Source organism: Equus quagga, chromosome 8, assembly GCF_021613505.1.
Source record: "Equus quagga isolate Etosha38 chromosome 8, UCLA_HA_Equagga_1.0, whole genome shotgun sequence".
Taxonomy (NCBI): domain Eukaryota; kingdom Metazoa; phylum Chordata; class Mammalia; order Perissodactyla; family Equidae; genus Equus; species Equus quagga.
In genome coordinates this window covers 121,159,149-121,180,920 of record NC_060274.1, presented here as the reverse complement: position 1 = coordinate 121,180,920, position 21,772 = coordinate 121,159,149, and the positions used below count along the sequence as shown (strand labels likewise).

General features: G+C 42.5%; 1 protein-coding gene across 3 annotated transcripts in view; it reads left to right on the top strand.

Moving 5' to 3' along the window:
* Positions 1-20,058, top strand: part of LOC124243231 (TRPM8 channel-associated factor 2-like) — a 28,966-nt gene extending 8,908 nt beyond the window's left edge. The window contains exons 3-10 of one of the 3 annotated variants that reach the window (XM_046668817.1): positions 6,126-7,117; positions 7,656-7,753; positions 8,754-8,967; positions 9,265-9,504; positions 10,393-10,730; positions 12,767-12,889; positions 18,737-18,861; positions 19,760-20,058. In XM_046668817.1, the coding sequence (XP_046524773.1) occupies positions 6,126-7,117; positions 7,656-7,753; positions 8,754-8,967; positions 9,265-9,504; positions 10,393-10,730; positions 12,767-12,889; positions 18,737-18,861; positions 19,760-19,937 (2,308 nt within the window). In that variant the 3' untranslated portion in view covers positions 19,938-20,058. Of the gene's footprint in view, positions 1-6,125; positions 7,118-7,655; positions 7,754-8,753; positions 8,968-9,264; positions 9,505-10,392; positions 10,731-12,766; positions 15,286-18,736; positions 18,862-19,759 lie in introns of those variants that run through there. The other 2 variants (XM_046668819.1, XM_046668818.1) reach the window with 2 other exon arrangements.
* Positions 20,059-21,772: the final 1,714 nt, after the last annotated feature.

Sequence of the window (21,772 nt, the reverse complement as noted above, 5' to 3'; positions counted from 1 at the left end):
ACATATACACTGGGTTACATATCCATATACATATATATAGGATTACATATACATATACATTTCATCTTTAAGCATTTCTGTAATTTCCAAATTGTCTATGATTATAACCTGAAAAAAAATGTTTTACATTACTTCTCTACCTTTTTATAAACCCTTAAACAATAGAAAAATGCTCCTCAAATCACATTAAGATGTCTTTCTTTGATTTCACGTCGCTTATATTGTTTTATTAATTCAGCTACAAAAAGGATAAAGAAAGAAATTTCCTTGACATATCGATTTTCTTTCACTCTGTCTAGTACATGTCTATATATCCATTCTTTCATTCGTCTAAAATTTATTGGGTGCCTGTTAAGTTCTAGAAACTATTTTGGTATTGAGATTACAGTGGTGTTTAGCTTAAGTCTATGATCGTGTGACTGAAAGAAGTGTTGTGAATGTCCAGGTAATGTATGAAAATAATTTTTCCACGTTACCAGTTTTTCTGATTTATAAAAATTTTCCTGAAATAGTAATATGACATTAAAGTTATTTGAATATTTTTAATTTCTCATAATGCCCCCAAAATCTTTACCTTTACATGTCTTTCTTCATTAAACATCATTTTTGCTAGTTGTGCTTACCTACTGCTATTTTGTATTTACTTAAAAACATTTTTCTGTTTTTAAACATAATCTTCTTGATGAGAATTTTTGGTACAATAGATGTTCCATAATTTGACTATTTTCTTTTGTTGAGTCATTAGGTATTTTCTAGTTTGGGTATTTTGAGAAGCAGGCATAACTGATAGGTAAGCTATTCACATCTTTAAAGTATTTCAGAAATCTCACTTAGTCCAAAGACTACAAGGTGTAACATTGGGTTTCTTGTCTTACAAAATATTAAGATAATTGGAAATCTAGTTATTAAAAAAAATTAAATAACACTGGCAGCTCAATGGCAAAGTTTAAGACTCGGTTTTCAAATTTCTCTTCTTATTCTGGATCTTCCCTTGGCTCTTGAAAAGCCAGTTCATTCTCCACGTTCAGTTTCAGCTCCAACACCCTCCTCAGAGGAGTCTTCCCCAGTGACCCTGTTGAAACTGGGACTAACCTTCCAGTTTCTCTTTTCCACATTCCTCCATTTATTCCCTAAACATCAGTGATCACCATCTGTAAATACCTCACCTGTGTACTTACTACTGCCGGTCTAGCCAACCAGAATATGAAGCCAATGAATGCATTGATCTTACCTGTCAGGTTTGCTGCTTTCTTCTTAGTGCCTGGTGTGCAAAACATAGTAGACAGCAACAAGTATTTGTAGACTATATAAATTAATCAGTAAATATGTGAATGGATACACATCCAAAACTATATCAAGAGAAAGGGCGGCCTAGTATACTAGTGTTAACCCTACAGACAACTTCATATTATGGAATACGTTGCCCAGGGAGCTGAGTCTCAGACGCTTCAGCCTCAGCTGAAAACTGAGCAGGAGCTGACTGACTCCATCAACTCTAAAGTCTATGAGGCCTTTATATTGAGCCCAGGTCACTAGCTCAGATTTTTGCCTTCCTCCCGGGGACATCCCCTTTGAGGTTTTCAGTGAACTTTCTTCCCTACAAATCTTGGCCAAAGGCTCCTGGCCTTCCCAAGCAGGTTCGCTAACTTCAAATTCCTGTTGAAGGCTCTGGAGCTCAAGGGAATTGCTCTGCCGGCCAAGGGAAGGGACAATCTAAAGTCCTACAAAAGATCCTCTCATACGTGCTGTCCTCAAGGGCGAGAACTGACTGCACACCTGTGTCTATATGCCTGAGGAGGACACTGCAGTCACTTTCTAGGCAAAAGCAGATCCAAGCCACTTGCTGCTTTTATACGAAGATACAGAAGAGTCTGGGGAAAACATTAATCTAAGATCAGCAGCTCATTACCCTTACACACAGTGTAGCCTAGGAGGTCTAGAACCTATTAGGAGCTGCTCATATGAAAGTACTGTAATACATACTAGTAGCTTAGGTTCATGTATCTCTTGAAGATTGTGTTGTCTCATCAGTCCTCACCACAGTCCTGTAGGCAAGGTCTTTGTCTGAGGTCTTTGTCCCAGCTTATAAGTGGCACTGTTCTGTTTTCATATTCAAAATCCATAAACATAGAGAGTTTCCAGGTAAAGATCGCGTGAAATGAGGCTAGATCCCAGAATTGCCTTCTGTGCTAAATCAGACCCCATGAATGAAAAATAGTAAGTAAACAGCTGACTGTGGAGGTTCCGATGCCGATACTGTCCATGCTGAGCACCGGCCTGTGGGAGAGACAGGGGACTGATGTGTGGAGCATCACCTGACACTCCCCAACCCCAGACGCACAACTGAAAGACAAGAGTTGAAACCACAATTCCAAGAATTACCATTAATGCCTTCCCATGTTGTGGAATAATGAACAACTGGGCAAGTAGACATTTAAGGAAAACAACTCTCAAGTGTAAAAGCGTGAGCGCTGCTTCAGGATTTGGTGGAGGCAGGAAGAGACACCAGAGTTTGCCATCTTGCAAGCGTGATGGGTTGGATCCCTCAAGTGCGTTCCATGCCTGGTTGGGTGCAGTAGGCCTGGCTTTAAGTCCCCTAAGAGTGGAGGGACCAGCCCCAGCAAGGACAGTAGTAGGCCCCAGCTGATCTTTGCCCTTCAGGAAGTGCTACGAACCTCAGACAATAAGAAAGTGGAAAGAAGCAATATACAGACCTCAGTATAATTTAAGAAGGTGGATGGATGTGGTGTACAAACAAACTGGTCCTGGGTAACTTAGAAAGAATATCAAGGAGAATTCACCCACACTGTATCAGAACGTGCAAAAGATCTGCCCATGCCAATTGTGAAAAAAATCTATATATTATCTACATAAAAATGCTATAATAAATTTAAAAGGGAAATATAAGACAGACAGAAATTTAGTATGGTAAGACAACAGAATCAATCACATGTGGGAAAAAAGTGACCCGGTGAACAGAAGCAGATTCCCTGAGAATGCTTCCAGCTATGAAGAAACTTTCTAAAAATGCACATTAAATAAAATGAGACACAGAATGACATAGCGACAGAGTGAAGAAAACAAATTAAAAACTAAACAGCTCAGGTAAAATAAGTCAGTTAGCCACCACAAGGAATAGAATAGACAAGGCCAGTGCATGGTGAAATGACAGTGGCTCACTTCACACAGAACTTTCCGGCCATTGCCATCATTGCTGTGACAGTTTCTTAAGCCGCGTTTAGAAAGCTATTGCCTGTATCACCTGTCTGCTTAGGTGTGATTTGGTGTGTTAAAAAACACCACCACCTCTCCCGGCCTTTTGTTCTCAAAGTGCCTTCTCCTGCACTTTCAGCTCTGAAGGCACACGTGCTTTTCCTTTTCCATAATGCAGTATTATTCCCATCTTGACATCTATTTAAAGGTTCTTTTGCACGAAAGATACCTGTTGATTGCTGTATACCCAGCTGTGGGCTTCATCCGAAGACTCAGTAATTGAATGAGAAATTCCTGGTGTGTGGACAACAACACTGGCTTTAGAGACGATCCAGCCTGGATTTGCTTCCTGTCCCTGCCAGTTATTAGCTAAGAAACGAGGGGCGAATTGCCTAACCCATCTAAGCCTCTCTATCACCCAAGGGAGGATAGTAACTTTCAGATTTATTATAATGATTAAAAGATAATCCGTATATGTAAATACCCAGCATATATTAAACCTCATTAAATAATAGCTGCTTTCATTATATTGTTGTAAATAGATATTATACAAGACTTAAATATTGGTAGATGGATATATCAGATTATTAATATTACCCTTATAATATTGTCAAACCGTCTATTGAGAATTACTTGGCATCCCATCTACTAGGATTGCTCGTCTGTCTTCCCTCCCCGCCCTCCTTCCTTCCTTTTTCTTTTGAGAAACATTTCATCTTTTTATAAAAGTATAGCAAAAGGAATTCAAGCTTATTATGAAAAAGATACAAACAATACAGGAATATATAAAGGGGAATGGCAGATTGTCTTTCATCCCACACCACCCTCCCCAGTCTCAGGCCTCTGGACTAAGGTAGCCACTCTTAAAAGTTTGATGTGGATCATCTCAGTTGCTTATCTGTGCCTGTGTGTGCATTCTGAAAACTGGGTTTTTTTTTTAACGTATCATGTTTGAGAACGTCTAGGTTTTTCTGTTATATTTATACAACAAATTGACAGAGTACAGCATTCTAGGCTCTCACTTTCTTGTCCTCAGAATCTAGGAGCTATTGAACCATTGTCTTTTCATTCTAATCAAGCTTATTAGTCATTCTGCTCAAATCGTCTCTATCCTTTTTTTTTCACTTGGTGTAATCAATCCACTGGATGCTGAGAAATCCATTACCATCTCCACATGCAATTATGAATTCATCAAATTCATCAAATTGTTTTCTTTGTAGTAGTTTTTGCTTTTGGTACTTTGTTTTTAGGACCATAAAAATGAATGAAAATTATATCTTTGGTAAAGTGTAACTTTTACCCATAGAAAATATTTGTCTTTGTTTATAATTCTTTCCTCTCTGAAATCAGTTGCATCTCATTTTACTAATCACACTTCTGTGTTCTTTTTGTTGTGTTTTCCACTTACAGCTTTGTTGATTTCTTCATTTTAATCCTTCTGTGTCATTTAGTTTCAAGTGTGTCTTTTACAAGCAGCTTATACCTGCAAGTTGTTAATCCAATCTAAGAGCCTGTGTCTTTTCATATAAAAATTTAACCCATTCACATCTAGTGATAATTCAAATATATTTCTTATTCTTGCCTTCTTGGTTCCATATTTTCTATTTTTATACCTTATTTGTGGTTTTTTTTGGATTTTTTTCTTGCTTGTTAAGTTTCCTTTATTCTTTAAATTTTCCAAATGCATTTGTAGATTATACATTTTATTTGTTTTTCCAGAAATTACCTCAACATTTTAAATTTAATTTTTAATTATCTGAGAAGTACATTTATACATTCTCCTTATTTAAAAAAAAAAAGCCAATGAGGCAAAAGCCCGTTTGAACATCTCTTTTGGTACCAGCCCCTTTTCTCCATCCCACAATCCAAACGCTCTTATTTAACCAATCTCCTGTTGTTTGACATTTAGAGTATCTACGAATTGGTAAAAAAAAAAAAAAAAACATTTTGAAATGCAAAACCTTTTCTGAATTTGTTTTGATAAATATATTTTAAATCCTGTTTCTATGTCTGGTTTTGTGTTTTTTATTTTTTTGTTTTTTGGGGGGGTTTGTTTACTTTGCAAAAGTTGGCTTACATAGGGCACAGTATTTTGGAATCTGATTTAAAGATTTTTTCCATTTAACATTTTCCAATATTAACTAGTAATTATTTTAATTACCATATAGTATGCTATCTACGGCTAACCATAACTTTATTACATTTTCACCATTTCTAAATAAAAAGTAGTAAATAACGCTCATCATGTGTGAGAATTTTAGAAAAGAAAAGTGTGTTTGTATGAAATCTTCAAGTATAGTGTTAAGCAGTTTGCCTATAATGTGCTCCTAGATGAGAGCTGGCATGTGGAGAGTGCTAGTTGATGTTTTTTACAGCCTTCCTTTGCAGAAAATTAGCCTGAAAAATTTATCTGACTACTTTCTCTAGGAATAAGAGACTATTTTTTCTAACTTAATTCATTTATATATTTAATTATTTAAAAAGACATGAAATTTAAGCCAAAATATCCAACGCTCAGTTGACTAACATGGGAAGAATACCTGGAAGTGTTCATTTGGTGAATGTGGATTTTAAGATGTGCGAATAAGGCCACCACCTCAGTCTCTGGTATTTCATCAAAACTATGACAACATCGATTATAAGAAGCGCTATTGTTTTATGTGTCACTCAGAGCAAACACTGCCACTTAAATGATGATATGCCGTCAGTTGTTAAAAGCTGAAAAAGTCTGCAGTAGACTCCATCAAGTTGGTGTATTACATACTAAAATCTCAAATGCTGTTAGTAAGAATGATGAGTTCGGCGTGAACTGTGTAATCTCTGTGCTCACACATGGATTTCTCTGTTCAGTGAGCTCCTTTCAGTGGTTCATTAACTGACTGTAGCCCTTTGTTCCTCCTGTCACTTTCCAGGTGTGAAGAGGAGCTCAGGCAGGACCAGCAGCAGCTCCTGGAAGGGATCTCCGAGCTGGACATCCAGACGGGGGGCATCCCCTCGCAGCTGCTGGTGCACGGGGCCCTGGCCTTCCCTTTGGGCTTAGATGCCTCCCTTGGCTGCTTCCTGGCAGCTGCCCGCTATGGCCAAGGCCGGGTGGTTGTGGCTGCCCATGAGGGCATGCTCTGTGCTCCCAAGATGGGGCCCTTTCTGCTCAATGCTGTGCGCTGGCTGGCCAGAGGCCAGACAGGCAAAGTTGGGGTGAACACGAGGTTAAAAAACCTGTGTGCCCTTCTGTCGGAACATGGCCTGAAATGCAGTCTGGAGCCCCATCTGACTGGTGACTTGTGTGTCTACTGCTCTGTGGCTTACAGTGACAAGGAGGCCAAGCAGCTGCAGGAGTTTGTGGCCGAGGGTGGGGGCTTGCTGATCGGGGGCCAGGCCTGGTGGTGGGCCTCCCAGAACCCAGGCCGCTCCGCTCTGGCTGGCTTCCCTGGGAACGTCATCCTCAACTGCTTTGGACTCAGCATCCTTGCTCTTACCCTTCACCCGGGCTGTTTCCCTGTCCCAACCCCCGAGACACGGAGCTACCATTTCCGCAAGGCACTGTCTGAATTCCAGGCTGTATTGAGCCAGGGGGATAGGACCTTGGAAAAGAGCTGGCTGGCAAAAGTGGGAGTAGATGGTGCAGCCTTCCTGCAGATTCCTGCAGAAGGGGTCCCTGCGTACATATCTTTGCACCGACTCCTGAGGAAGATGCTGTGCCTGTCAGGCCTCCCTGCTGTGAGCCCGGAAAACCCAGTTGCAGGTGATTCCTGTGAGGCTGCAGTGCTCTGCCTGGCCACGGAGCTGGCGCACTCTGGGACTGACTGTTCCCAGTTGGTGCAGGGGCTTGGAACCTGGACCTGCAGTTCTAGTCTGACCCCCTCTGAACACCCCATCACTGTGGAGATCTGTGCAAGCAACCCAGGTAAGGAGCGAGGAGAGAGTGCCCAGGGCATTGGAACCTGGGGGAAGCGAGCTCCAAGGGACACTGCAGGCACTGAAGCTCAGCCAGGCCAGCTCCATTCTCCATCAGGCACCTCCAGGAAGATGGGGCTTGAGGTTCTGCTTATGGTTTAGAAGGGATGAGTGCAAGAAGCATGGATGACGAGCCAGCCCGGTGGCGCAGCGATTAAGTGCCCCGTTCCGCGTCTCAGAGGCCCGGGGTTCGTCGGTTCAAATCCCAGATGCCGACATGGCACCGCTTGGCAAAAGCCATGCTGTGGTAGGCGTCCCACATATAAAGTAGAGGAAGATAGGCATGGATGTTAGCTCAGGGCCAGTCTTCCTCAGCAAAAAGAGGAGGATTGGCAGTAGTTAGCTCAGGGCTAATCTTCCTCAAAAAAAAGCATGGATGAGTTGAGGTGTGCAGGGGAGGGGCTGTCCCTCTGGGAGGGGCTGCGAGGCTCCTGGTGGAGTGGAGTCAGGTGGGGGAAGAACTTAGCCCTTCCTCTGGCTTTTCTCAGGCAACAAGGATTCCTGGGTGAGTACCGGGCTCTACCTCATAAATGGACACAATGCAGAAGTCTCACTCTCTGAAGCTGCGGCCTCTGCTGGCCTGAAGGTAAGGCCAGAAACCCCACTGCCAACATCCCAAGACCATAGGGCTACTTCGTCCTCATCCAGCTCATGCATGGCAGTGCTACCACGAGTACAGGGAGGGATCGCTGTGCACGTTTCACAGATGTCACGGATAACCGGCTAGATTTCAGGGATCCTAAGCCAGGGACCGAAGGTCCCAGAGCTCCTAATATCAGATCCAGTACTCAAACCTGAGCCTTCAGATTTCCACGCGTGGTGATCTTTACTTCCCGACAGGGATGTGGAGAGATACCACATGTGAGGAGAGGAGTGCCTAGTACACATTCAGACCCTCACCCCTGTCCCCAGTAGCACACAGCCTTTCTGGGTTTTTCCTCTTTCCCTTGACACCTGAAGGTGTACTTGATCCAATCACCCAATTCTCAATTCTGAGAGTCACTCCTGATCACAGTTAGGGTCTCTCTCGTGTCAGCCTCCTTTCTGGAGCCTGCTTAAATGAAGCCTAAGAAAAGCAAGCCCAGGACTCCAGATGAAACATCCTTCTGACCTGACGGGAGCCCTGGGCAAAGGGGGAAGAGAGGATCAGTCTCTCCCCATCAGGCCAGATCCCGCTGCCTCTGCGTGGGCCTCCTGTCTGTGCAGAAAGAGTAGACCAGCATCCTCTCTGGCTGCTTCCCAGCGTCAGAATCACCGCATGGCTTAGTCCCTGGTAGAAGAGCCCAGGGTTCTGCCTGGTACAGAGGCACCATGGGGCCCTAGTCAGTATCAGCCTCAGGGTCATGCCTGGTATGTCTGACGGTGATCCATTGTGGAGCTGTGTAAATCCCTGGAAAAGTGAGTCTACGTACCTTTCAATCCGTATGACTTGCTGTGCTAAAATTTCATAGGTTTCCTTGCATAGCTCATAGAAGGGGGAAGCTGGAGTTTTCCTAATACCCTCCATCCACACAGCACCACACACAACCCCACACACACACCTCAGGGACCCAGTTCCTCTGACACATGGTGGAATCACCTCACAGGTACAGATCGGCTGCCACACCGATGACTTGACCATGGCCAGCAAGCTGTCTCGAGCTCCTGTGGTGACTCACCAGTACTGTATGGACAAGCCCATACGGTCGGTATCCTGCCTCTGGGGTGGCCTTCTCTACATCATTGTGCCCAAGGGCAGTAAACTGGGCCCCATGTCTGTCACCATCAAGGGGGCTATACCTGCCCCATATTACAAGCTAGGTAAGTGGCCGGAACGCTGAGGGACGAGGGAGAGCTGGGAATGCCGTGGTAGTTGTGGGCTGGTTGGCAAGGAGGGAAGTAACAGTGGAAGCAGGAGATATGGAGCACCCTATGTCCATGGAGCCTTCAGGGCAGAAGAGAAGGAAGGGTCTGGAGGCCTGTCCTTCACATCATAGCATGAAGACCCACATGATAATGGCTCATTGTTTCGGTGTCCTCCTCCTGGAGTTCAAGTTGTATTTTTCAGTTCAAGAGTTGTTGGGAAGTGGGTGACTGGACTTTGATGTTTATTCCCAGGTAAGACATCTCTGGAGGAGTGGAGGAGCTGTATCCGGGAGAGCTCAGCTCCCTGGGGAGAGCTGGCAACAGACAACATCATCTTGACAGTGCCCACTGCAAACCTCTGGGCCCTGGAGGACCCACAGCCCGTCCTCCGGCTCTGGGATGAGATGATGCGGGCTATAGCCAGGCTGGCGGCCCAGCCTTTCCCTTTCCACTGTCCCGAGAGGATTGTTGCTGACGTGCAGATCTCAGCTGGTGAGTGCTCCAAGGGAAGGCTCCTAGTCATGGACACCGTTTATTTATGATTTTGCCTTTTTTTAAATGTCCAGTATGTATAAGGCATAATTTCACCAGTAAGGGAAAAAAGATATAAAAGATATGGGCCTGGATGGGGATGCAAAGATGTTTACATGTGAAAAGGTAAGTCATTTACATCTACAGGTGAGATTTCACAGGATGGTAGAGAAATCTCAGAAAAGTTGGGCTAGGAGTTCACAGATGGCAATGAGCGTTGTTTCAAGAAGAGGTTAAAATAGAAATATTTCCTTTGAACCTAAGTCAGAGTTGGCAATGAAAAGAGGGAGTACAGAGGTTTATGTTAAGTATTGAGTGGTTTGGAGGAAGGAAGGACATCTAAAGAAAAATAAGGGTCTGACACAGAGAAAATTCCTCAGGACCTTAGTTTTTTTATCTTCAAAAAAGGACTGGATTATCACTGTTCAAGAGCATAAATCTCAACAACAGTGGTTTACATAGGAGAACAAGGAATGACACCATCTTAGCCTCAAGGATCTCAAACCCAGGAACAGGACGTAATGTCACAGACTCGCAAGCAAGGGAAACTCACACACAAAAAAGGAATCATTGAATTATAGTGAGAATGACCACATAAAATGTATTTATGTTCTTCAGGACCAGAGTGAGGAGATGGCGTAACTCCAGGGTGAGAGCTTGGAAGGGGGCTAGGGACTGTGAGTTTCTGACCCAATGGAGGAAAGCCATCTACTTTCTAGTCAACATAGAGATTCTGGAATTATTGGGGGCAACCAGGATGGTGAGGAAAAGTTCACAGGGTGGGGAATGAAGGGAGATGGGTTTGGGTGGACCCTCCCCCACGCCTCATCTCTTCCCTCTGCTTTCCAGGCTGGATGCACTCAGGGTACCCCATCATGTGCCACCTGGAGTCAGTGCAGGAGCTCATCAGTGAGACAGGCATGAGAAGCAGAGGTCTGTGGGGCCCCATCCACGAGCTGGGCCACAACCAGCAGCAGCATGGTTGGGAGTTCCCTCCACACACCACTGAGGCCACTTGCAACCTCTGGTCAGTCTATGTTCATGAGATGGTCCTGGGCATCCCCAGGGCTCAGGCCCACCCTGCTCTGAATCCTGCTAAACGAGAGAAGAGGATCACAACACACCTGGGAAAGGGAGCCCCCCTGCGTAATTGGAATGTATGGACAGCTCTGGAAACATATCTACAGGTACTGAGTAGGAATTCAGGGCGATGGGGGCCCCAGACCCCTCTTGTCATGTAGCATTCTGGATCCCAGGAGCTCTCCAGCTCCTTCACTGCCCCCACCAGCCTCGGCCCACCCCTTCCCTGGACATGGGAAGCTGGGCTGCGTAGTGGTACTTCTCAGGTTATACATCTCTAAGATGAAGATGTGACACATGTGCCAGTCGCCTCCTCTGATTTTGTGGTGATAAGTGAGAGGAAATGAAAAGTACTATGAAAAAAAATAACAGAGAGAAATATAGGCTGTTGGTGTATTGGTCAAGAACAGCGGACACTCCTGAGGTTGATCACAGCTCTTCCTCTCACTCGTTTTGTCCTTGGTCCCCTAATCCGGGCTCCAGGAATGGTCACTGTTTTGTTTAGTTTTTCCTCACCTGCTTGTCATGGGCCAAGTGAGTGTTCCGCCCCTTTGTACTAACAGTGACATGTCTACCACAACTGCATTATAAGAAGGCATCGTAGGTGATAAGTCCATTAATGAGCTTCTCAGACTTCCATCATCCCCTTGAACCCAAAGTGTTTTTAGAATGAATAAATGAATAACTGAGAACCAAATGGGAAACCGCCAAAGCCCTGAAGCACGTCTGCTTCCTGTGAAATAAGCACAATCCGGGTCCCCTCCCCAATCCTGCTCTGAGTGTTAATGTTTTCTGCTGTCAAAGCTGTTCTCCTTATCCGGTCTCCTGTGACGTCCACCACAACCCTGTAGGCAGGAGTGGTATGGCCCCCTTTTCACAGAGGCATGAAAGTTAAAGAGTTAAGCAGCCTGTCAATATCACACATTTAAATGTTGGACCCAGAAGCTAAAATCAGGAGTTAATGACAGGCCCCTGGCTTTTGCACTTCCATACCCTCTCTTTGGTTTTATTGTCTTTCATTCATTTTCTAAAGAGTGAATGTGAGACAGCCCCAGTTGATGAGATAACTTTGTGTTACATCAGTTCTGTATTCTTATACAGTCAGCCTGAGGGGCTACAGGGAAACAGAGCTTAAGTGGTGGGTTGCCACCAAAGTGTAAGTTAACGCCTTAATTCTGCCCTACCCACCTCCCCACTTACCCACTCCCCACGGAGCCTTGAATACCATTTTGTAAAAGCTATGGAGACACCCCTCATCTTGAGTCTGAGACTTGGTCTCAGGACAGGCAGACACCTGCTTGTACTACCTGACGAGGTCTGCTCTCCATCATTCCTCCCGCTGTTGCCTAAAGTCCTCACTCTTCTTCTCTTGTCTGTTCCAAAAGCCTCCTCAGTTGTTCCAGCACCTTGCCTCAACCCCCATGATCCTCCTTCCACACCTAATATTCCATGGTTAAATCTCTCACAATGTTCTCTTTTACATGCAAGATACAATCAAACCTGCTCAGCAGGATGTAGAAGGTCCCTCATCATCAGACTTTCACTAACACTTTCATTGTCTTCCAATTTCCTCACCTCCGTAATTTTCCTCCAGTGTGCCAAGCTGCTTCCTGCTGTGAAGACATCTTGCTCTTTCAGCTTCTGTCCCTCCCCATGTGTCCTTCCTGCAGCTGAAACTTGCTTGAACATCATGTCTGTTATCTGTCAAGCTACCTATCAAAATTCAGCTCTATTGTCCTCTTCTCCCAACATCAGCTCAAAATGCAAGATGTAAGCATTTCTCATCTCAGTAAGGATCAAACGTGTCTGATGCCCAGGAAAACTCTTAGGATCTGGGGATACATTTTTTAAAAATAAAGATAGCAATAGCTATCATTTATTGACTATTTGCCTCTTTTCAGACCTGAGGTTCCCCATGAAGTCCCCTACTAGATTCAGGGGGTGGCCAAGGCCTGGAATGAGCCAATGGGGTTGTATATATGTGCAGGGGTTGGGTGGGGAGATAGTGGCAAATAAGCGGAGTGAAGCTACTGAATGATTAAGGGGAAGAAATCACTGTAGATGAAATATGCTTATGAACATGCGTGTTACAGTTACTTTCATGAACTGGATACCTCATTCTGCCCTTTCTTTCTCTTCCCAGCTCCAGGAGGCGTTTGGGTGGGAGCCCTTCACCCAGCTCTTTGCTGAGTATCAGACCCTCTCTGGCATCCCCAATGACAAGAGGAGCAAGATGAATCTATGGGTGAAGAAGTTCTCTGAAAAGGTGCAGAAGAATCTGGCTCCATTCTTTGAGGCCTGGGGCTGGCCTGTCCAGAAGGAAGTGGCTGGTAGCCTGGCCTGTCTGCCTCAGTGGCAGGAAAACCCTATACGGGCATATGTCCATACTAAGGAGTAGAAAATGAGCAGCAAGGGGCGGGGGTGGAGAGAGGAATGACCACTCGCCAACTCCACCACCGTGTTTCTGGCCTAGTATGCCTTGAGCTGAACCCTCCCTCCTAACCTGTCTTCAGGAAGGCAGTCAAGGTCATAAGACAAAATGAAACCAACTTTCTCAGGGAAATGCCCTTGTACTTCTTTGTATTGTTTCTGTGCCTTTGCTATTGTGCTCACCAAGAGGCTTGCTCACCATCCTAGTCCTCTAGTGGAGGATTTTTCATGTTGGTGTCGTGAGGTCCTGCAGGCTCTTGGCTTCTATTGATGACCAGTAGTTCTAAATACCGTGGATTACCATTATCATCTAAAATCAGTCCCTCACCCCTGCTGGCCCTGAGCAAGGCTCTTAATTTCTTCTGCTTTGAGAGCTTTTCTAATAGCAAGAGAGACAGGCTGGTATAATGGAGAGAGCCCTGAACCCGCTTTGGTTCTATGGGAAAATCACGTAACCTCTCTTTGTGTCTGTATTCTTACCCATGATATTGGGGTAGAAAATCTATTGTTTGGTGATGGTGAACATGTCGTGCACCAGACGTGCATACACATGGAAGGGTCGTCTTTAGATTTTGCCTGTCTCATAGTGGCCTGTCTGTCCAGTTTAGTGTGGACAACCTGAAAATTGAATCTCACTTTGGAGTTGACTACCTTCAGGTTTGTGTTCAGTCCTTGTGTAAGAGTATTTAATGAATATCAGTGTTGCTCCCATTCATGGTATCAGTGATAGTTGTGGGGCTCCTGGCCAATCATATATCCTTTCTCCCACCTCTGGAAGGATTGTTGGGTTTAACCTAACCTAAGGAATGGTGTCAACTCAAAAGAGATAGTATAAACTCAGACTGGATGTTACAAAACTAATGGGGTTTGGTTTTCTTGGTTAGTTCCATCTTCTAGTACTTTTGTTTCAACCAAAGGTAAAAGTCACTTGAGCAACCCTTACCAAGTCCATAAACTTCTTTGTTCTTAGCACAGAGAGCGATGGACTCCTCTGGTTGCCATGGAGACAAGGCACTGTCAGTTCTCGACAGCAGCTGTTCTGAGAGGTCCACAGACATGATGGGCTTCACTCTGGGACAGGATTACTGGATGCAGCAGATCAAAATAGGCCACAGTCAGTTAATTAACCTACCATCCAGCATCCCCTGAGCTTTCTCATAATCTCATTCCAAACCCCCTCAACTCTTTGTAGAGGCAGAGTTCTAATTGGAGAGTCGTCTCTGGGATTAATGGGGTGTACACCTAGTCATTTTTCTCCAGCTTGCTTTTAAACCATATTTTTGTTGTTTTGAATATCATCCCATGAGCTTTGTTGAGAGCCGAGTGGCTTCTCAGAGGAGAACTGACCCAGGGAATGTCTTTTTCTGAATGCCATCGGCACATCCTCCCCTCAACTCTAGGATAATTTCCTTTTATTTCACTGGTGTCCTTTGCCAGGTGCTTTTCACATAAACTGTGCGCAATGGGTATTTGTTGATTGAGAGAACAGTGATGATACCTAGCACATAGCAAGCGGTCAATATGTCCCAGGCATTGTGTGAGGTATTTTCTGTGCATTATCTCATAGAATCTTCACAACAGACCTCTGAGGTAGGGGCTATTATCATCCTCATTCCATAGTTGAGGAAACGAACATGTTAGGGATATTTAACTTCTGAAGTCAAAAAACTAATAAGAGGAAGCATCACGGGGTGACGGAAGCCCATAGCAATGAAAAACTTGTGGAGCTTATCCTCTCTGAATGATGTACAATTTAGAAAGAAATTCACCTAGAAAATGGGGATTCAGCAAAGTTCTGATTCAGCCCATGTTCACTATTGAATTTTTATTAAATATCAAATTTAACCTCCAAAAATGTATGGTACCTGATTTCCTGGTTGTCGCAGAATGTGATTAGCCTCCCTCGAGGCAGAGAAAGGATTTGACCCCAGGAGATTCAACTCCAGACCTGCTGTCCTTACCATGATGTTAGGGAGGGGTAACTGGAGGGATACTGCTGGGTGTAGTAGGTTATCATAGAGTCAAAGACAGAGACCTGACTCTTGCCACCCTCTCTACAGGGGGAGCCGGAGCCCATCTCTCGAGGAGAAACTGTGGCTCTGCCGCTTGTTTCTGGGTTCACGGTTAATTGTAACTGGGACACTCAAAGTATTCTATATTCCAGAGAACATTTGCTCCCAATGATCTCAATGCTGGTCTGGTGCATCATCAATAAATGCTGTCTGCCGGGAACTTTTATGTGTTTTTATTTATGGTCACGACCGTCCTGCAGGATAAGTACTGTTAACTATCTCCGTTTTGCAGAGAAGGAAGCAGAGATACAGAGGTAGCAAGTAGTGAAGCCACATTTCCAACCTTGGAGGTTGGACTCTGGAGCCCACACTCTCTGCCAGCACACCCGACTCTACGGTTACTGGGTCTGCCACAGCCTGCAGCTCTGCTTGCCTGAAACTTTGTGTCTGGCTACTGAGTCACAAAATGACCGGATCCAAACTGCTGAAAACCAAGCAGGTTATTTCTAGTTAGTCACAGCAGAATTACTTAATGAGAAGAGTCATTCCTCCAAGCACACATCCTTCAAACCCAAGCCCCTGGCCTGCCTAGTCTGGAGGTTTTCAAGATCCCATGCTTCAAGATAACAGCTGGGTGGAGTCTTAGAAGCTTGTCCTAAACATGGGGTTTATATCCAAGAGTCCTTTGCTCATTCTTAAGGACACCCTGACTTCCATCCTCATGTGTGAGAGCACTGGACAAGGGCCCACATACATTCTTACAGGTTACTAGATCCAGTTTCTGAAATACCCAAATTCCTAGAAAATTGGATAAATTTGAAAGGAATGGAATCACCCTCAGATACTTTAGAGAAGCAGTAATGGCTACTTGAGAGTTTTAAAGAAGATAAAAAGGAACTTCCCTCTAACTTCTCCCCTGAGAACAATATAGCCACTGACTTATTAGAAGAATGGGCAATTAATTTCAAACAAATTAAAGCATTAGTGTTTGATCACACAAAATGGAACTATGAAACCTCCTACTTCTGGCAAATATTGCTAAAACGAAATAACAAGCGCTGCTAAAGGGAATTATGGTAGTTTCTATCTTGAATGAACCTTACACACTAGATTTTGTGGTCACCTATGTTACTCTTTGTCTCCCTCCTGTGGCCACTTTGGAAACCTTACAGCTCCCGGCCATCAACTGTAACCCTGAAATTGTTCCCGTTGTGGCAAACTCAGTTCCTGCCCTAGTTTTAGTTTAAAAGAGAGATCTGTGTGACTCTTCCCAAAAAGCAGCTGATTGGTCAATATGTGCTTCACTTTTACTATCTCCCAAATCAGTTTGCTTTTACTGGAATGGAAACAAATCCATCTGTTTAGCTCATAGTATTGGTAAGATAGATTTAGATTCTTGGTATACAACAGATTTATTGCCTTTGTCAATTACACATATGAAGTTGTATTAACGCCTCATAGGAAATTTGTGACTTTTATAAAATAGATGATTGTTACAACAAGCCCAAGAGCCTTCCCAAGGCTTTTGGCCATAGAGATATCTTAACCACAGAGAAATATCCTCCCAAAGTAAACACTACCTTCCTCTCACTTAAACCCCATTGTCTAAGAAAGAAGTCTAGAGGTTAGTAGCTTTTTAACAACTGAAGTAGCCCATTCAATCTTTGGGCAGGCTTCTCCAGCCTAATCATTTGGGACATGCATAAATTAGTGACCTCCCACTGGGGAAAAGGAGTAAGGAGGTATCCAGAGGCTCTTCAGGTCACAGCACAGGCTGCCTTTCCATTTGGCTCATAGCACACAGAGAAGGAAAGTCTGCCACTTGGTACTTCTGAGCTCTGGTTAAATAAAAAAAATCTACAAACATAAGGACATCAAGTGCTACAAACTCTTATCAAAAATTGAGTCACAACAGGCTCTCCAGCCACAAGATGGTTACAGCTAATAAGAGTTCTGCCAAAAAAATGTAAGAAGTATATTAGGAAATAAAACTCAACTTATCAGGGATTTCATCCATACCCGGGTCAATAATCACCTCACCAAATGGGAGCCATGGTCAGGGAATTCTGACTGTTCCTCTTAAGACCCGAGTCTCTGACCTCAAGGGTTTTTACTTCATTTGAATCTCTGTTCTGAAACTTCTGGTCAAGGACCTCGGCCCTGCTTTAGGGCTATAAGATGAAGGCCTTCATTGAAGTTGTCAGCACTAACAGCAGCATCTATATTGGGCCCAAAGATGTTGAAAGGCTGAGGAATCAAATACTTGCACAGAGAATTCCATATCACATCCAATGATATGGGACCTGGGATCAAGCCCTAGAATGTGGGACATCTGGTGTGCTGGACCCAAACTAATATAGAGCAAATCAATCTGAAAACAACTGGCCAAATATAGAGATAAAGTAAAAATGTAGTCTCATATATTGGTACCAACCAAATATATGCGTGTGTGTGTGTGTGTGCGCGCGTGTGTGTGTATGCATGCATACGTAGTATGAGAGATTCTGAACAGAATGAGGCAGTCCTTCATTAGAGTTGATTTTCTTTTGGGAGCTCTAGCTACTTCTTCAGCGGCGGGAAATTGGTTTCTGAATGTGGTTAGGTGGTTGCCCTTAGAAGGATCAAAGCCAATGAAGCCCTTCAATTATATCCAAATCCTTTGTTCAGCTGGAAAAGGACAAAGAAAAACAGACAGTGTTTAGGGAGGTTCTATCCTGTTTTTCTTTGCCTTTAGTTGAAGCAAGACTCCTTGGTGTAGGCAGTTCTGAGTTGAAAGCAGTAAGTGATTCAAATTAACTTTACTGGGAAATTACAATTTTCTATCAAAAATATTCCAACATCTTAGGGCTCCTCCAGAAATAATGAGATCTTGAGGTAGGAGTTGGGCATTAGGACATAGTCTTAAGCCTTTTAAAGATCAAATTCAAAGGAAAAATGGAAATTTGTTTGAATCTGCACTAGGGCCAGACAATTGAAGGAAGAAGCAGTAAGATACAACTCAGAAGCAGGCAGAATTTTGACCTGTACTTGCCATAATCCATTTGTTATAATGAGACTTTAAAACTTGAAAAGAAAATGTATTTTTTAGGAACATTGTCATGGTTCCTATATAAGTTATAATGTGTTCTAGTAACTAAACGTGGGCTTTTTGAAGTCAGAACGTAAAACCCAACCATATTCTTGTTATTATGCAATACATCACAGTCACAAAAAATGTACATAAAACATAAGTACAATTTAAATATTAATTGTAAAGTAAGCCATTAGACTACCACAAGGTTAAGGAATAGAATATTGCAATAATTGAAAACCCCCAAATGGCCCTCCAAGATCCTAGCCCTTCTCTTACCTCCGGGTGGACGTTGACCTGACTTTTCAACCTGATCATTCCTTCACTTTCCTTTATGGTTTTACTACCCTGTGTACACAACCTGAAACAACATAGTTTAGTTTTAACTGACTTTGAACTTTATATAAATGCAATAAAATCCTATTTTATGTAATCTTTTATGACTTCCTTCCTTTGTGCAATATTATGTTTGTGAAATTCATCTGTGTTGATGCAGCTAGCTATAGTTCATTTTTATTTCTGCCTAACCTTCCAGCGTATCAATATGCTATACTCCATTCATCTATTTCACTGTTGATAGATATTCGATTGTTTCATTCAGGGCCTGTTTGCTGCTATGAACATCCTTGTACCTGTCTCCTGCTGCACATGTGCAAGGGTGTCTCTAGGATACCCTAGGAGCGGAAGCGCTATGTCATGGAGTGTGCACAGCTTCAACTTTACCAGGTAAAAACTAGCTGTAGACGAAGGCAAGTTAAAGATGGAGTTGTGCCACTTTGAATGTATGAGGAGATTCCATTGCTCTAGATCCTTGTAAACACTTAATATTGTCAGTCCCTACTTTTTTGCCACAGTGGTGAGTACGTAATAGCATATTATTGTGGTTTTAATTTACATTGTCCTAGTTACTAATGACGGTGAGCAGTTTTGCATATATTCACTAAACAGTTAGATTTTGTTATTTGTTTTTTTCTTGTGCATTTTTCTACTGCATTTCCTATCTGTCATGGTATTTTGTATGTATGACCGTGGTTAGTTACGTGTGTTGCCCATAGCTTCTCCCACTCTGTGTTGACCTTTCATTCTTCTTCTGATATTTTTGATAAACATTACAAGTCAAAGTTATTAATCTTTTCCTCATGGTTAATGCTATTTGTATCTTTAAAAAAAGTTTTTTGGAGCCAGCCCTGTGGCTGAGTAACCAGTAGCCAGGTGCTCTGCTTCGGCGGCCCAGCGTTTCGCTGGTTTGGATCCCGGGCGCGGACATGGCACTGCTTCTCAGGTCATGCTGAGGCAGCGTCCCTCAGAGCACAAACAGAGACACTCACAACTAGAATATACAACTAGGTACTGGGGGCTTTGGGGAGAAAAAAAAAGTTTTTTTAAATTGTAGTAATATTGGTTTGTAGTGTTATATAAATTTCAGGTGCACATCGTCATATATTTTGATTTTTGTGTAGATTACAATGTGTTCACCACCGAAAGACTAATTACCATCCATCACCACACACATGTGCCTCATCACTGCTTGCTATTTGTCTCTCGATTTAAATTTTTTATTTACCCAAATGCCATAGATATTTTTCTACATTAGCTTCTAAGAGTTTTATAATTTTCCTTTCAGGTTTAGGTATTTAAACGAGCTTTGTGTCTGGTGTGAATTAGGAACACAGTTTGTTTTTGCACACGTGGGCTCCTGGTTGTCACAGCACGGTTCATGGAGTTCACCCTTCTCATCATCTGCAGGGCCACTGTCTGCGTCTGGGGGTCTTCTTGGAGGCTCTCTATTTTTTTCCTATTGATTTATTTTTCTATCTCTTTGCCAATGCTACAATATTGTAATATTTTAAGAATAAATCTTTATGTTTGCTCTTCCTTGTTTTTCTTCACGAACACTCAACTATTGTCTCTTTGTTGCTTCCGTTTAAATTTTTTAAAGATTGGCACCTGGGCTAACAACTGTTGCCAATCTTTTTTTTTTTTTTGCTTTATCTCCCCAAACTCCCCCTGTACACAGTTGTATATCTTAGTTGCAGGTCCTTCTAGTTGTGGGATGTGGGATGCCGCCTCTACGTGGCCTGACGAGCGGTGCCATGTCGGCGCCCAGGATCCAAACCCTGGGCTCCTGCAGTGGAGCGCGGGAACTTAACCACTGGGCCACAGAGCCAGCCCCTCCATTTAAATTTTAAGATCAGCTCATTGTGTTCCATCGAAACAAGTAGGCAAACAATGACGACAACAAGAAGCCCTGGTGGGATTTGATTTGAAGTGATTTTTAAGAATATAAATCAATTTATGGAGAATTGACATCTTCTAAAAAGTTAGTTTTGCAGTCTGTGATAACATCATACCTCTACATCTAGTTTGGTACTCTCCAGTGGTTCTTTGTACACGTTTGTAATTTCTCCCATAATATGTAGAACATCCTCTAGATATGTTACTTTATTCTTGAATCATTCATATTTTTTAATATAAGTGGATTTTTCCATTATTCCAAAGAAATAATATATCCATTTCACAACTGGTAAATTGTTAGTACAGGATTGCAGTTAACTTTGTATATTAACTCCAGCAATATTGCTAAATATTAATATTTTTATATTAATTTCAGCCATACTGCTAAACCCTGTAGTTCTCAAACTTTGAGAACTTTTTCATTTTTCCCACATACATACTCATATCACCAGTGAATGCTAAATTTTTAGAAATTTATTTCCAACCCTTATAACACTTTTTTATTTGCTTCTTTGTTTATTTATTTGTTATTGCATTTATTTTTTTCTTACTGTTCTCTGCTGGCAAGGACCTTTAATACAATGCTGAATAAAAATGGTAACAGTGTACCCTTATTTTATCCTTATCGCAAAGGGAAATATTTCAATGTTTCATCATTTCACTGTAATGTTTAACATAGGTTTTTGTACATATCCGTTATCAGGTTAGGAAAGTTTGTTCTTATTCCTTATTTTCTATGAGATTTTATTGAATGACCTTTGAGTTTAATAAAAAGTATTTGTTCAACTGCTGAAATGATCACATATTTTCTTTTTTTCATCTGTTAACACAGGTGGATTCATTAATTGATTTTCTAATGTTAAACCAATGTTGCATCCTGGTGTTAAACCAACTAGTCACATGCATTATGATATGTGTAAGTTATTATTTATAAGCTTAATATTGTTCTTAAGATTCTTACATCTATATTTACAGCTTAGATTAGCATACAATTTTCCTTTTTTAGTGTCCCTGACATGTTTTCATATTAAAGTTACATCCTTCTTCATAAAATAAGTTACTGAATGTTCCCCTCTTTTGCTTATTTTGGAAGGGTTTCATAAGATTAAAATTATGTGTTCCTTAAATATTTGAAAGAACTCACCAGACATTGTGTCCGGAATTTCCTTTACAGGAAGTTTTTATCTACTGATAAAATTTCCTTGATGGTTACAGAATTATTGTTACCCTTTTTCTCAATTCAGTTTTGAAAGTTATGCTTTTCAATAGTTTGCTTACCGACCTTTCCCAATGTCTTGGCTTCACGTTGTGTGTAACACCCTTGTGTGATTATTTAATCACTGCGTCATCTCTCGTCTTGTTCCTTTCTCACTCCTGACGTTTGTTATTTGTGCTTTCTCTC